Source organism: Echinops telfairi, unplaced genomic scaffold, assembly GCF_000313985.2.
Source record: "Echinops telfairi isolate 266 unplaced genomic scaffold, ASM31398v2 ScPeMD7_7468;HRSCAF=8506_0, whole genome shotgun sequence".
Lineage (NCBI taxonomy): Eukaryota > Metazoa > Chordata > Mammalia > Afrosoricida > Tenrecidae > Echinops > Echinops telfairi.
Window position 1 is genome coordinate 62,048,603 of NW_022111369.1, and position 16,884 is coordinate 62,065,486.

Sequence of the window (16,884 nt, forward strand, 5' to 3'; positions counted from 1 at the left end):
AATAAATACCGTTTCCACTACAAAGTGGATCATAAGAGAGTTGTTAAAAATTCTTTTTGATTAATTTGGAATCCCACCTAGTTCCATCTCTGTTATTAATGTTAAATATTTCTACACCACTGAGACATTTCCATTTAATTTCATAAATTATACATGAACTCAACTGAGTCAATTTGAGATTCAGTCTGTTAATAAATATCCAAAGACAAATTCTTGGCAGGACTTGCTGTTAATGACCATATGGAAATGCTCTGAACACAACTGGTAGACAACTTTTATTTTTGTTTAGTAAAGGTTGGTATTATTCTTTTCTCACCCAGAATAGCACGTTCCAGGAAACACTATATCCACACATTGGGCTCCATGATCCCATTACCACTCTGGAAGTCATTTGTCCACTACAAATTTGTAGGAAATCAATACCCTGTACCCAAGGTATACGCCTGCCAGAAAAGGTATAAAATGGCTCTGTGAAAGAAATTAACACCTTCTGCTTCTGCTGACTCCTATTCAGGAGATGAGAAGCATGGGCTTATTATGATAACTTAATTTTCAAACGTTAAAAATACTTGGATTGTGATTCTGCATGATAAACCTTCCTTATCCCCCCCCCCCCACAGCACCACTATCTACTCAAAACAAAAATTCTGAAACCTACAATGATAAAATCACAAGGTGATGTTGAGACTTGCCACAAAGCTGCAATGTAAAACAAAACTGAACTGAATTTATGTCTACAATGCTGCTTGGCCACATCAAGCAAGTCATATATGAATGGAATACATTGGTGCCTTATTGGGTCTACTTCTAGTACCTTAGAGGTTCTTGTTTGGATTTGCATCTGGGCTCCCTAGTTTGCAACTTTGTCCCAGCAAAGTCCTTCATGCTTGTTATGCGGTTGTTTGATCATGTGTAAAGTAAACACAACAGTATCACTGATCTTACAGAGCTACAAAAACAAAGAAAAGGAACCACACATCTGCGGCCATCAAGTCATTCTGGTTCATAGCTACCGTCGAGGACAGGGCAAGGACGGGGGAGCTACTTCAGAGAGTTTCCAAGGTTGTGAATTTATCTGAAACCAGAGGTCTCACTTTCCTCCCCCAGAGTGACAGCTCTGTGTGGATTCCCTGTCATTCAGTTAGCAGCCCAATGCTCCCAGGACTTGGCCAGTGCATACATGGCCAGTACTTGGCGCAGGCTCACAAATCACAAATCATCGTTACTGTTTTACATAACCCATTCTGTAAAACGAGACACAGATTTTTAGAAATTATATATACAGCTCTGTAGAGTTCAGAAGAAAATTGGATAATAGCAACTTTAATGTATCAAAGGATTGCAGAAAATCAAGCACAATGAGGAAGGCTTAGAGAAACCATTGGGTTTCAGCGAGGATTGAAAAAGGGTGTTCAGACAATGATGCCTGTATGAACACAGAGATAGAGGCAGAGAGGAAGGTGCTGATGGAATACAAAGAAAAGGCAGCTTAGCATCAGGCGTAGGGGGAAGACAAGAATATGCAATCGAAGAAAGCTGAACTCATGTATGGTAGGCTCAGAAGTTGGAGAGAAACATCTAAACTTATGAAGTTTGAAAACAATGTCCACACTTGGCATCTGAGGCAATTTTTGACAGGAATTATTTAATTAGCATGATGGTTGTATGATGACAAGTGGAAATCGATTCGGAATTCAATCATAAGATAGTCAATTTAGCTTGCAAAACTCCGTGTAACTTCACTTTCTTCATCATCCACTGCTCACATTGCTTTGTTCACCTTTGCTGCTGAACCCCACCAATGTTTACTTGTTGTTGTGAGATCGCAATTCCCACTCACAGCACCCCTATGTTCAAAAATAAAATGGAAACGCCCAGTAAATTGTCTCTCTGAGCCCATCTCCTACCATTCCCCAGCTCCCACTCTGCTTCAGCCACACCACCTTCCTTGCTGCTGCCCGAACCCTCCACACTTTTACTGTCACCGCTTGCTCAGCCTTGGACGGCTTCTCCCACATCAACTTGCAAACTCACTCACCTCCTTCAAACCTTTGCTAAATTGACACTTTTCTTAATGAGGTCTACCTATCTGATCATCCTATGTATGTAATCCTGAAAGCTACAGTGCCCGAGAGTCCTGGTACTCTGGACTGTTAACGTCCTCTTCCTGCCTTTCCTCCATTACAAAAAAAAAAAAAAAAAATGAACACTTGCCATGTACTTAAATCTGATTTCATTTACTTCTTCATTATGATTTCATAGAACAGAAGGTAGAATATATGTGAAAGTTGGACAATGGATAAGGAAGAATGAAGAATTGAGGCGTTGGAATGATGGTGCTGGTGAGGAATATTGTGGACTGCCGAAAGACTGAACAAATCTATCCTGGAAGAAGTACAGCCAGAATACTCCTAAGAAGCAAGGATAGCCCGGCTTCATCTCCTGGACTTGGGGCATATAAAGAGAGATCAGTCCTTGGGAAAGAATACCGTGCTTAGCAAAGCAGAACGTCGATGAAAAAGAAGAAAACCTTCAAGGGGGTAGACTGACACAGCGGCTACAACAAGGGACTCACACTTAGCAAGACTGAGAGGAGGCTGCAGAAGCTGGCAGGGCTGCAATTGGTTGTCCACGGAGTCACTGCGAGTGGGCACTGAGCTGATGGGCCAGAACATCAACAAAGAAGGATTCCTGTCTATTTTGTTCGCTAGTGCGTCCCAAGCATCCAGAACAGGGTCTAGCACATGGTAATCATACAGCAAATATTTATCGAATGACAAAACGGGGGGGGGGGCGGGAAATAGGAACAGAATAAACATTTTGATAGAACATAACAGGGCTTATAACTGCCTACGTAATGAGGGATGGCAAGAAATATTAGTAAAAAATTAAAACAAAGGCAAAGAATTTGAACTGACATTTCTCCAAAAGTCAATGAGCAAGTAACATATGAGAAGATTCTCAACAAATTGGGTAATGCAAATCAATACCATAGTGGTGTTGGCTCAAGATATGGAGAGAGTGATGTCCTTATACATTACTGCTGGGAATGTAAAATAGTGCTTACAGTTTAGAAAACTATCTGGCAGATTCTTAGGCTAAGTGCAAGCCACCAAACATAAAAGGCCACATACTTGTGTACCATGTCCATAAGAGGCAAACCCACATACTTGTGTACTATGTCCATAAGAGGCAAACCCACATACTTGTATACTATGTCCATAAGAGGCAATCCCACATACTCATGGAATATGTCCATAAGAGGCAAATCCATCAAGCTAGAAGCAGATTAGTGGTTGCCAGAGACTAGGATTTGAAAAAAAGTGGATTTACAAATAGTAAGAACAGGAAAACATGGTGTGGGAAATGCTCACACATGGAATAAGATAGTGGTGGTAATTGTACAACTTTAAAAGTTATTAAAAACAGAACTGCATAATTTAAAATACTAATTTTCATGATATCTGAATTACAGATCAATCAAAAAATGAACAGAAGATTTAAAATTTCTTCTCCACAGCATATATGTATAGATTGGACCAGCCCCCTTGGCTTTGATCTTTGTTGAAGTAAATCAATAAAGAAGTCATACTGAATTAAATTGTGCTTACAAGACAAAAGAGATCTGAAGTGAAAAAAGAAAGTTTCTAGAGAGTAAAATTTAAGAGGGAATTACAATGTAAATCTTATATCATGTAAAATAAATAAGAACTGGTGCATTTGAATTATGGTATTGGCAAAGAATATTAGCTATATGATGAACTGTCAGAAGAGCAAAGAAGTAAGTCTTGGAAGAAGTACCTACAGAGTGCTGCCTAGAAGTGAGAATGGTGAGACTTCATCTTAGGGACCTGGGACATTGCAGTAGGAGTGACCAATCCCTAGAGAAGGGCATTATGCTTGGTAAAGTAGATGGTTAACAAAGAAAGAGGAAGATTCTCAACTAGGTGGACTGACAGCATGGCTGCAACAAGGGGCTCAAACACAGCAATGATTGTGAGGACGGGGTAGGACCTGACAGCGTTCCATTCTGCTGTCCACAGGTCACAACAACGATACAGAGGGAGTATGATAAACACTGCCTTTGACTGCAGTGACAGCGCTGAAACATGCTGGTTCAGATCCTTTTTTCTATTGACCAGATCTAAAAATTGAGGCATACAATCAAATCATTATTAACTCCATAAAGGAATTTTTTGCTGAAATAGGATAGTCCAAGCACTGTTTCTAGATGATTTAACCTTATAGGGAGACATGGAGAGTCACATTCCATTAGACCAACTGCTTCAAATACCAGATGTCTCAACTGAGCATTTGGCAAATATTAGAGGACAGTCTAAAATCTGATTTACATTGTTGGTTAGATAAATGTCCATATGTTTTTTATACCCGACCCACAGGTAGCAAAGTCCATATACTGTCATGAGAATTTCGGGGGCTGATTTATACACTTATTTAATCAGATAGTCATTATACTTCCAACATGGGAAAACTCTAGCGGGACCTGCAGGTGGGGGGTGCGGGGTAAAAGGTTTTCAAATTCAATAATGAACTTGAAATTTGGACAAGCTCTTAATTGAAAGCCCAGCATTATGCTGTAGGACATTATTTGTGTCTGAAAAACTCTAAATGCAAGTGTTTTTTTTTAATCAGTTTCTCCCATAATGAAAGCATTTCAGTAACATCCATGCAAAACATGAAATTTGGGGTAGATTTTCATGTTAGATGAACTTGCTCTAAAGTGCACCACCTCAAGTAGGTGAATGACCCACTGAGAGTTTGGGTATGTTGATTTTGGACACTATCTACAATGGTGTTCTCTACAAAATTTGCTGAATGAATGAAAGGATGTATATTTTAATATCAAGATTACAGTTTAATATCTTTCTTGTATATTTATAAAACTGCTATGTACTACACTATACATCTGAATTCTCAAATGAAAACGATCTGAATTTTATCTTCTTGGATTTTTTACACACAAGTATTTTCCAGACCTACGATATTATTTATCTTTGCACCTTCCACACAGGGTCTAGTACTAGGTCATGAATAGAAAGTTTGAAAATATAGGACAGAGCAATGGGGGGAGGGATTCTGGAGAAGGAGTCTACTGAATGGAACTGGTTGGAGTTGCTTTCTAAACTTCAAGTTTCTGGTGGAGAATATGCATGAAGGTGTAAAGACAGGCCATCGTTGTGCTGCAAGATAGAAGAAGAGAGACATTCCCTCTGCTATTCAGGTTTAGGCCAATGACTCACCCTGCCTAGACCTACCCAACATAGACTTTGAATCTAGAGGAGATGCTCCAAAGTGTAGGATCACTTAGAGCTGATTGAAGGCATCAATGGCACAATTGTGAATTTGCAGCTAGTCTACAGGGATGCTCCCTGATTGCGAAAGTGAGGAGACTTTGAAGCACTTACTAAAGAAGATCAAGGATTGAAGCCTTCAGTATAAATTACAACTCAATGTCAAACCACCAAAATCCTCACAACTGGACCAATAAGGTAACATCATGATAAATGAAGGACAGATTCCAATTGCCAAGGAAGTTGTCTTGCTTGGCTCCACAATCAATGCTCATGGAAGCAGAAGTCAAGAGTTCAAAAGAGATGTTGCATGAGATTACTCTACTGCACAAGACCTCTTTAGAGAATTGAAAACCAAGGATGCTACTTTAAGGATGAAAGTGCATCTGACTCAAGCCACGGTATGTTCAATTGCCTCATTTGCATATGAAAATCCAATATTGAATAGGGAAGACCAAAAAAGAATCAATGCACTTGAATTGGGGTGCTGAAGAAGAATATTGAAAGTACCATGTACTGCCCGAGGGATAAACTTATCTGTCTTGGAAACAGTACAGCCAGAGTACTCCTTAGAAGTAAGGTTGATGCGACTTCATCTTACATACTTTTGACCTGTCATACGAAGAGACCAGTCCCTGGAGAAGGACACTTTGCTTAGTAAAGTGGAGTGGCCGCAAGAAAAAAGGCCCTTGGCAAAATGTATTGACACGGTATCCTCAACAATGGGCTCAAGCATAGGAACAATTATCAGGATGGTGCAGGACCAGGTAGTGTTTTATTTTGCTGTACACAGGTTCACTATAGGTGGTAATTGACTCGATTGTAGCTTATCACAACAACTCCAGGGATGCGGGGGTTCACAAGCAGCCCATTCCCACAGTAGGGATTTGACTTCAGTTTGCCCACATCTTTGTCCCTTCTCCATCTGTCTCTCTAGACTTCTATCAATTCAAGTAAACTGAAGAGTTCATTTGAAGGCAGTCTAAAAGTATAGAAATAGCAAGCTTATAGTTCTGATTTACTTGTCCAGAAAACCTATCACTGCTTACCCTGTCACTCATTATCTCAGTCAGATAATAGGATTTCCCAACCACATTTTCCCAAGATTTTCCTACTCCTTCTGTGAAATAAGAATACCTAAAATAAAATATCTAGAGGTTTATTTAGATTTTGTACATTTAAAAACATCTGAAATTCTGAAACTTCATTTTACCATTATGCTGGGGAAAAATGGAGTCAAATGGGTCATTAAAGGTCTAATATGTACACAATGGTCAAAAAGTGGAAACAGATTCACATGTCTATCAAGTGATGTATGGATGAACAAAATAGGATCGATCCATGGATTGGAATACTGTTCAGTCATAACAAAGAAGGAGGTGCTGTTATGTGCGACAACAACGATAAACCATGAAAATAGTGTGGTACGTGAAAAAAATCCTACACAAATGGGCATATACTGTATGATTCAGTTTATCTGAAATATTCAGAGGGAGAAAACAGATTAGTGGTTGATGGGATAAGAGGGGAGGAAAGTGATGCTGAATGGGAACAAAGGTTACCTTTTTAGGATAATGAGAATGTTCTACTTCTGGATAATGGTGATCATTGCACAATATTGTGAATGTATAAATGCCACTGAATCACATGCTGAAACATAGTTAAAATAATTAATTTTGTGAGTATTTTACCAAACTACTATAAAATCAAATATACAATTAAATAGAAGAAGTATAGACTATTTAAAATTAGATTTTTATTCTATCTAGAATGCAATAGTTTTACTCAGCATGACTTGTCAAAAGAACTTTCTTGGTTGTTAAAATCTTTCTTAGTTCCGAGTTTCCCTTAGAACTCTCAGTGGTACTATCCATCACTATATAATCTGGCTTTCATGCTAAGAATTAATTTGGGGCTCATGGTGAAAAGAAAGAAGTAAAATAAGCTTATTCAAAAGGCTTTTCATTGTCTCTGACCACTATTATATCTTATTTCATTTAGACACAATAAGGATGTTGTGAAAAAAAAATTCTACAACTCTTCGACTTGGGGAGAGCTTACAATTTTCTTATTACAGATTAATCCATTTTATTCCATTTCCCAAAGATGTGTGTCTACATGAGAGAAATGGCATCAAAACGCTGAAATTTTAAAAGTTCTCCAACTGGAATTAAAAGATGTGTATTGCTAGCTGGCGTTTTATAAATAAATGAGTCCTTTGTATACATTCAAGATTAAGCAGTGGAATCCTAGAAAATGTCATTCACTCTATTTTGTTAACAGAGAAAGCTTTTGATGTATGCATCAGAATGATGGTTAGAAGTCTATCACAATCGAATTGTGAGTACAATATGAAGATCGCTCAAGGAAAAGTCCGAACGGAATCTTCGTTCAATGACAGTTATTTCAGAAAGTTCTAACAGTGACTTGGTAGAGATATCGTGTGCATGACTTAGTAGGTTATGTTGTTAGAGGCCACTGGGTTCATTTCAACTCGTGGCAACCCCACATGACAGAGAAGATCTGATCCCTAGAGCTTTCTCAGCGGTGATCTTTACAGAAACTGGTTTCTAGATCGTTCTCTTGCAGAGCCCGTTTGAGTTTGAACTAACCACCTATTGATTAGTAAACCAAAAACCAGCCAAATTCACTGTCATTGAATCTATGCCTACTCATAGCTAACTTTTATCTTCCTTAGCTCCTCCTGACTTCTTTAATAGGTTGTCTCCCCGCCATCAATTTGATTCCGACTCACGGTGATCCTATCAGATAGATTAGAACTGCCCCCTTCGGTTTCCTAGACTGTGACTCTTTATGGGAGTAGAAAGTCTCATCGTTTTCATGGAATGGTTGAGTGTTTCAAGCTGCTGACCCCGTGGTTAGCAGCCTAACATAGAACTTGAAGGTGCATGGATTCTCATATCTGAACGTCCTACAGAACAATGTTAAGATGTTTTGAAAATATGGACACAGATTCTGCCTCCATCCACATGCCCACGGCCCTCCCCATGCCAAGCAAGAAAGGGTTCTGTCACTTTCTTTTATTTCCCTCCAGAAATAAATATAAATCAATATTCTTTGCATAGCCAAGTTCTTCTGTGAAGCTCCCTTGGGGACCCTGTAGGAAAACCCTCTAGTTTTGCGAAATCTTCTGCAACAGGGGTTCTCGACCTTTCTAATGCGGTGACCCTTTAGTACAGTTCCTCATGGATGGTGACCCCCAATCATAAAATTATTTTCGTTGCTACTTCATAACTGCTATTTTGCTACTGTTATGAATCAAATTGTAAATATCTGATATGCAGTATGTATTTTCATTGTTACAAACGGAACATAATTAAAGCATCGTGATTAATCACAAAAGCAATATGTAATTAAATATTGTGAAATATTTATTTCTAATGACAAATAAATGAAATCTTGTCTGAAAGCATATCTGCATGTAGGCGGACCCGCCTTGAGACAACAGAGGAGCGGTGTCTCGGTTCATAAGACCTTCAGAAATATGTGTTTTCCTATGGCTTAGGCGACCCCTGTGAAAGGGTCATTTGACCCTCAAAAGGGTCACGACCCACAGGTTGAGAACCATTGTTCTACACCCTCTCCCTCTCTCACTGGAGCTGAAGTAGAACTACAGTCACAGATGGTTGTCAATCCCATTTCAATTGAGTTTCCTTCACAGTGTCTTTGAATGGGAGTTCAGAACCTAGGAGATCTACCTATTCATGAGGCAGTTTCTATGGGAGGTTTCAATTCCTACCGTGCCCACTTTGAAATGTCCTCAGTAAGGGACGAAGCAGGCCTGGGGAAGCCTCGGCCTGCTCACAGCCCTCTGTTGGATAGACTTGTAATTCGGGTTAAAGAATGAGGCAAGCAGGGGTGGCACAAAGCCGCAGAAGGCACGAGCATTCTGGAGAGTCGGCCCAGTCCGCGGGCCTCGACCCCCACTCTTTTATAATATGGGCCCTCCTGGTTAGAGAAGAGAGAACAGGAAGTTGGATCCCAGTCACGATAACCACAGTTTTCCTGATTTGGGGAGGGCTCAATCGTAATTTCTAATCAAGATTCAGTTCCCACCATGCAGGAGATAAAGATTGTTTTTTAACTCAAACAATGTCTAACTCCTTCTTCTTTGACTTTCTTTGTTTATGCATTTCCCCCAAATGTGTCACACACACACACACACACACACACACACACACACACACGGGTGGTAAAAGAAACACATATTGGAAAGGATGTATACACAAAGAAGGTATTTAGATACAGGTCTATAAGCATCTGTTTCATGCACACACACGCATACATTCTAAGACCCAGCAAATTACTGCTTTCCAGGAAATTTGAAATGAAAACGCTCCAAAATAGCACGGCTCCAAGGTGCTCAGTGTCTATTTCAGTGTGCGCGTGTCAAAGCCAGAGAGAACGTCTTTTCATTTTACTGAGAAGCAAAAAAACGGTGAACTGTGTCCTGATTTACATTTTCTGCGTTACTTAGGGTAAATTGAATGCCAGCAACTTCGAGTTCTGTTTTCCAATTTATTTTTATAAAATGTGTGTTAATTTAAAAAGAATTGTCAAGTACCCTCTTGGGGAAGATGGAAAGCATTTTTCCACGCAGGTTGCTCAGAGGAAACCGTCATAATCCTTTTATAAATACGGAAAGCATTTCATTTCAGAAGTGCTTAAAATACAATTACTTCATTTACTTTGGGAGGCTTCATCAAAGCCGGTTTTGAGCCCACGCTCTTTGACGCAGGTGCAGGTAATTACGCCAGGTCCTCTCACCTGGCTCATTTCCGGCCCTTGGAGGGCTCTTGGTCTGAGCGCACAACTCGCTGTGCATTCATAAGGAAGATATTACTGCGGGCGCCCCCGGAGCAATTTATCAGCGCTACAAACTACTGACCTTACCCTAAACCCATCTGCCTGCAGGCCCGCTGACTCAGTGCCTCCTGCCAGCCGTCCGCACACACGTGGTGCGCCGTGGCAGATCTGTGCACAGTCAGAAACGAAGAGGCATTCACATTCTTCCAGAGGGTCACTGGGGAGGGGAAACAGAAAAAACAGGAAAACCCTAATTAAAAACAGTTCTTCTCATGGAACCAAATGATACCTTTATGTGTCTTGGTTGACTTACACATGTATTTTGTTTTTAATGTATTTGCATTAAGCACCATTTAATGCATACCTATTCCGTGTCAATCTCTGCACTAAGGGTGGTGGAGGATGTGAAAGAAAAAAAAAAAGAATTCGATATCCTCTCTGATTTTTAAAAAGTAAACAACAAAATACCATAGATGTAATGAAAGAGACAGGCAGTTATTGACTTTTTACTATGAGTTATTAGTTAGCCAGAGATGGGATCGACTCCCATGAGCTTACCCAGGAATCTGCATAATTATAAGCTAGTTTTAACTTTCAGTGGCACTGCTGGGTAAGCGTCAGATTGCTAACCTGAAGGTCGGAAGTTTGAAACCACTAGCCACTGCATGGGAGAAAGATGAGGCTATCTGCCCCACACTTTCTTCACAGTCTCAGAAGTTCTATATTGGGTCGATTTGAGTTGGAATTGACTAGATTGCAATGGGTTTATTTTTTTGGTCTGTAACTCAGGGTCCCTGGCTGGACCAAGGGTTCGGTTATTTGATGCTAATCCAATGATTGTCACTTGGAGTCTACACAGAGGTGCCTCAGAAGTCAGGCTTCTCCACTGGGGACGATAGGCCTGCTCAGAGCAGCCAATGCCCAGAGAGGACCATAGGGCCGGCCCCACTATGAGACACGACATCCCTCACTAACCCATAGTGCTACTGGAGACAGCACTGGAGTCAGTGCGGGAATTACGCCTGATCTGACCCCACCACACGGAGACAAAGCACTAAGGGTAAGCAACGAGGGGAGTAGAGCAATGAAGTTCCCAGGGAATACCAAAAATAGACTTTGGGGCCAGGGCATGGTACCACATCAGACTCAACCCTAAAACACTCCTAAAGGTAGGTCAACAACAGATCTTGAACTATTTACAATCTTTTCTTTCTTTCTTTTTTCTGTCGTTGGTTTTGTTCTCTTTTGTTGCTTTGTTTTGCTGTCTTGTTTTTGTGCATATTATTATCTCTGCAGGATAAACAATCTGGAGGAGAAAACAATGGGACTGATAGGTGGTAGCATGGGGAGGAGCCCTTGGGAGAGGGGGAGGTGGGGGAAAGGAAGTGGTGTTAACAAAACCAGGGACAAGGGAACAACAAGGGATCCAAAATCATTGGCTAGGAGGGTGTAAGAGGCCTGGTAGGGCTTGATCAAGGGCAATGTAACCGAGAGGAATTACTGAGACCCAAATGAAGGCTGACCATGATAGTTGGATAAGAGGAAAGTAAAAGGAAGTAGAAGAAAGAACTAGATGGCATAGGGCATTTATAGAGGTCTAAATACAGGCATGTGCATATGTAAATATATTTATATATGGTGATGGGGAAATATATCTATGTGCTTATATGTATAGGTTTAGTACTAAGGTAGCAGATGGACATTGGGCCTCTAATCAAGTACTCCCTCAATGCAAGAACACTTTGTTCTATTAACCTGACATTCCATGATGCTCACCTTCCTGACAGGATCGCTGAAAACAAAGTGGGTGCATAAGCAAATGTGGTGAAGAAAGCTGATAATGCCCAGCTATTAAAAGACATAGCATCTGGGGTCTTAAAAGCTTGAAGATAAACAAGTGGCCATTTAACTGAGTACCAACAAAGCCCACATGGAAGAAGCACACCAGCCTGTGTGATCATGAGGTGTCGGTAGGATCAGGTATCAGGCATTAAAGACCCAGAACAAAAAATCATATCATTGTGAATGAGGGGGAATGCAGAATGGAGAACCAAAGCCCATCTGTAGGCAACTGGCTATCCCCTTACAGAATGGTCGTGGGGAGGAGACTAATCAGGGAGGGTGCAGTATAACACTGGTGAAACATACAACTTTCCTCTAGTTCTTTAATGCTTCCTCTCCCCCACTATCATGATCCCAATTCTACCTTACAAATCTGGCTAGACCAGAGCATGTACACTGGTACAAATAAGATCTGGAAACACAGGGAATCCAGGACAGATAAACCCCTCAGGACCAATAATGAGAGTAGTTATACCAGAAGAGTAAGGGAAAGGTGGGGGGAGAAAGGGAGAAATGATCACAATAATCTACATATAACCCCCTCCCTGGGCAGTGGACAACAGAAAAGTGGGGGAAGGGATACCATGGTCAGTAAGACATGAAAAAATAATAACAATTTATAAATTATAAAGGGTTCATGAGGGAGGGGGGGAATGAGGAGCTGATACCAAGGGCTCAAGTAGAAAGAGAATGTTTTGAGAATGATGATGGCAACAAATGTACAAAAGTGCTTGAATCAATGGATGGATGGATGGACTGTAATAAGAGTTGCATGAGCCCCCAATAAAATGATTTTTAAAATTCTTTTAAAAAAAGGCTTGTCAGTCAAAATGGCAACTAGTTTTTCTGTTTGTTTTGCCTTGCTTGTTTCCACAGTTGGAATATTATTCATGTTATTTCCTTTTAAAGTTTTTTTAAGGAATATTTTGGTATATGAGCAAACTCTTATTTTGAAAAGGGCATTCTTTATTTAAGTAGTCACAGAACGTTTGTGAAACACGTGAACTCATGATTGGACTAAAGGATACAAAGACTGCAATAGAGCCCAGTGAATGGAGTGATTGTTGAGTGTGTGACAATGGGCTTAGTCAAAACCAAGATGACCAATGTGCACCTAGGGAGGTGCTGGTGGTCGATGCCTTTCAAGCCTCTTCCTGAAAAGAAGTAGACAGTGTAAGCCCCATTTGTATTTGGAGCAAAAGTACGGGGAAGATAGAGGGATCACTCTGCATCCTATTTCAGGAGGTGCAGATGGCAAAATAATGTTAACAATGTTTGAGGCTGGCTCAAGAATAAAGCGGTTTTCTTTAAAAATTATTTTCCAGCACGCAGATCTGGGCAGTTCAAACAGTTAACCAGCTTGACTACTGACCAAAAGGTTAGAGGGTCAGTCTTCCCGGTGGCACCTTGGAAGAAAGGCCTGGCGATCTGATTCCAAAATATCAGTCACTGAAAACCCTGTGGAACACAGTACTACTCCACAGCACTGCTACGCATGAGTTTGCCGTGAGTCAGAATCAACTTGGAATTTTTTTTTTTAATTCTAGCAGTGCTATAGGCTATAACAATTTGAATCCTTTTCTTTTTTAATGTATGCCAATTGCCACCAGTTCTATTCCAACTCATGGTGACCCCATATGCATGTAGCAGAGTAGAACCAGTATCTAGTTCCAGTGGCTGGGATGCTGGCATAGTGGTTACTTGTTGGGCCATGCTCCATAAGGCCAACAGATTGAAACCACCGCTCTACAGGACAGAGATGGGGCTTTGTAGTCCCCTAAAGAGTTACCGTCTCAAAACCCACAGGGGCAGTTGTACTCTGCCCTGCAGAGTCGCCATGAGTTGGCATCGACTCGATGGCAGTGAGTTTGTTTTGTTTTGGTGATCTTTCAGAAGTAGGTCTCCATTTATTTCTTCTACGGCCCCTCTGTGCAGATTTCAGATAAGGAGATAACTTGGGGGACATTTCCAATGAGTGGGAAAAAAATATATAGAAGTCACTACTGTCAGACTTTATAATCGTAAGGCTAGATGAATATGCTTAGTAAAATCGGTGAAGTAATTCAAGAGTCATTCCTTCATGAGCTCAGGTGTCCGGTGGGCATTCGAATGCATGATGAAAGCAGACAGGAGCAGCTTACCGCAGTCCCACTCATCCGAACTGTCCGAACAGTCTGGCTGGCCATCACACCACAGTCTGCGTGACACACAGTCGTGATTGGCACATTCCAGTTCATCACCTTGGCAAAATGCTGGCACAGGGGAGGAGAGGGGAGAAGACAGAAATCAGTAGCATGCCTACCATCATTTGCCAACAGGAGAACATGAGGGAAAACAATGTGGTCCTGAGACTCTCCAGATAGGTTATTGAGTCAGAAACACAGAACTGATCAAATCTCCTTGAATAGATGATGGTTGATACAAATAGCAAGCATTTCTACAGAACGGTGTCCTGGTGGCATAGTGGGTTATACTTTAAGCTGCTAATGAATGGCAAGACCACCAGCCACTCAGGGAGAGAACAATGAAGCTTTCTGCTTGGGTAAAGCCTCAGAAACCCACAGGGGCAGTTCTACTCTTTCCTATAGGGCTGCTATAATTTGAAGTTACTAAATGGCAATGAGTTTGGTTTGTTGGTTTGGGACTATCTCCAAGGGATGAGAATCTCTAGTGCTCATATCATAGCAAGAAAACTACTAATGAAATAAACAACAGAACATTGTTATTGAGTTGATGGTGTCATGAGTTACAGAGAACCGCTCCACAGTTTCCTTGGTTGAAATCTTAAGGACGCGGATCACCAGGCCTTTCTTCCACAGCCCTGCTGGTAGAATGTAAGCACCAACCTTTAGCGTAGTAGGTGAGGGTAAACTGCGCTACTCAGGGACATTGAGATTGGAGATTCCTCATTCCCACCCAGTCAATTGTGACTCAAAGTGACGCTAGCGGCCAGAGGAGAAAGAACTGTTTCCAAGGGTATCTAAGGTTGTAAATCTCTAGGGAAGCAGAAGTCATCATCTCTCTCCCTTGAATCCACTAGTGCACTCAAACCACTGTCCTGTTGCTTGCCAGCTTAACATATAATCCACAGTACCCACAGAGTTCCCACAGAGCAGTTGGTGGATTTGAACCACCAACCTTGCAGTCAGTAGACCAACCTGAATCCACTAGAACAGCAGGGTTCCTGAAGACTAGATCAAAGAAAAACCCAAACTCGCTGCCATCAAATCATTTCCAAATGATAGTGACACTATAAGATACTAAGATAGTGGAGAACCGTCCCTGTGGGTTTCCCGGGTTGCATGTAAGTAGACAGCCTTATCTTTCCCTTTAAACCTTCGGGTGACGTCGAACTGCTGGCCTTCTGGTTAGCAATCCAGAGTGGAAACCAGTATGTAAGCCACCTGGGCACAGGGCTAACGTCTGCAACAGCATGAGCTGAGCAGTGGAGATCAGACTGACGTCATTATAGGGAGATAGTAAGCTCTAGTCATATACATGCTTAGGTTCTACATTTAATAAAAGCAAAGAATCATCTCTAGCTACGATTACTTGAGTCTCAGTATCATGGACCAATTCTCTCTTAAGTTTAAAAAAAATAATTATAGAGCACTTCCTGGGTTGCCTACCCAGCATTTATTTCCTTTCCTCCTCTTTTTTGAAAGGAAAATCTGATTTTGTTAGCACATTTAAACACCACCCCAGCTCGAGGAGAGATCACTGGCTAGTTTAAGCTGGTCATGGCATTTTCCTGGCTATAGTATATTTTAATCTAGAAGACAACATGTGATCTAAGACCATGGTCTTGGCTGAAGGTTTTGTGAGTTGTGTTTTGCAAGATGGCCTCTACCCAAATTCTGCTGGCCAGGATGTGCCCCCACTGGAGGCCATGGCAGTCTAAACAGACATCTTTTTCTCACTGGTTTTCCCTGACGGGAGTGTTTGCACAATGCAGCTGTTTGCTGAGTGGTCTCCTAGATGCCAGCTCTGCTGATGTCACCAGATTGGTTAATCTGAATGAATCCCTTTGTGGTGTGAGAAACATGAGGGCAAAGTTCTAGTTCAGTGTTTCCCACAGGAAAACTCTGGGGGCCCTGGAATGATCCAGGGGGCAGCTGCAAAAACAGATGCCTACACTTTATCCTGGATTAAGGGAGATGCTAAAATCCCTCTACTGGGCGTATACCCAGAAGAGGCAAGAAACAAACCACAGCCAGACATCTGTGCTCCAATTTCATTGAGGCACAGTTCACAATTGCAAGGAGTTGGAAACAACCCAAATTTCCATCAACTGATGATTAGATTAAAAAGCTGTGGTATATACATACAATGGAGTACTACGCATCGCTAAAGAACAGTGATGAACGTATGAAGCACATCGCTGCAAGGGAAGAACTAGAGGAAATCATGCTAAGCGAAGTAAGCCAAGCACAAAAGGACAAGTACAACACGACTCCGCTGAGATAAGCTTTAAAAATAAAATGCAAAAGGGGCAGAGGGAAAAAGCTACTGTATACAAACATTCCTGGGGTGAAGACCAGGTAATGTGGCAGGGACCAGACCAAATACAGGGATGCATATGGTAGACAACTATAAAGGAGGTGGGGAAAGGAAAAAAAAAAACAAATGGATAGCAGGGGCACAGGGCACTAACCCATCCAAGGGGAGGGTATTGTTGAAACCTACACAGGGAAAGAGGGACCAGGCTTCATTCAACTCAGTGCTCCAAGATGTGAATACAGCATGCCGGCGTGGAGTAGGGAACCAGTGGAGAGGTCTGAGGGGCCGGCCCCAATCCCAACTACCTGCCCCTCCCCCCAGAAGAATTTATTTCAAAGGAGGCATTAAATCTGCAGCTCTGGGAGAGGGACATATCTGATTGGAGCACACAGGAGCAAATGAA

The 16,884-nt window shown here is 41.4% G+C and overlaps 1 protein-coding gene across 1 annotated transcript in view; it reads right to left on the reverse strand.

The window, feature by feature from the left end:
• CORIN (corin, serine peptidase) overlaps positions 1-16,884 on the reverse strand; it is a 358,777-nt gene that overhangs the window by 41,611 nt on the left and 300,282 nt on the right. The window contains exons 14-15 of the mRNA XM_045284056.1: positions 14,123-14,233; positions 10,227-10,356 (exon numbers count right to left, since the gene is read on the reverse strand). Coding sequence (XP_045139991.1) covers positions 10,227-10,356; positions 14,123-14,233 — 241 coding nt within the window. The remainder of the gene's footprint in view (positions 1-10,226; positions 10,357-14,122; positions 14,234-16,884) is intronic.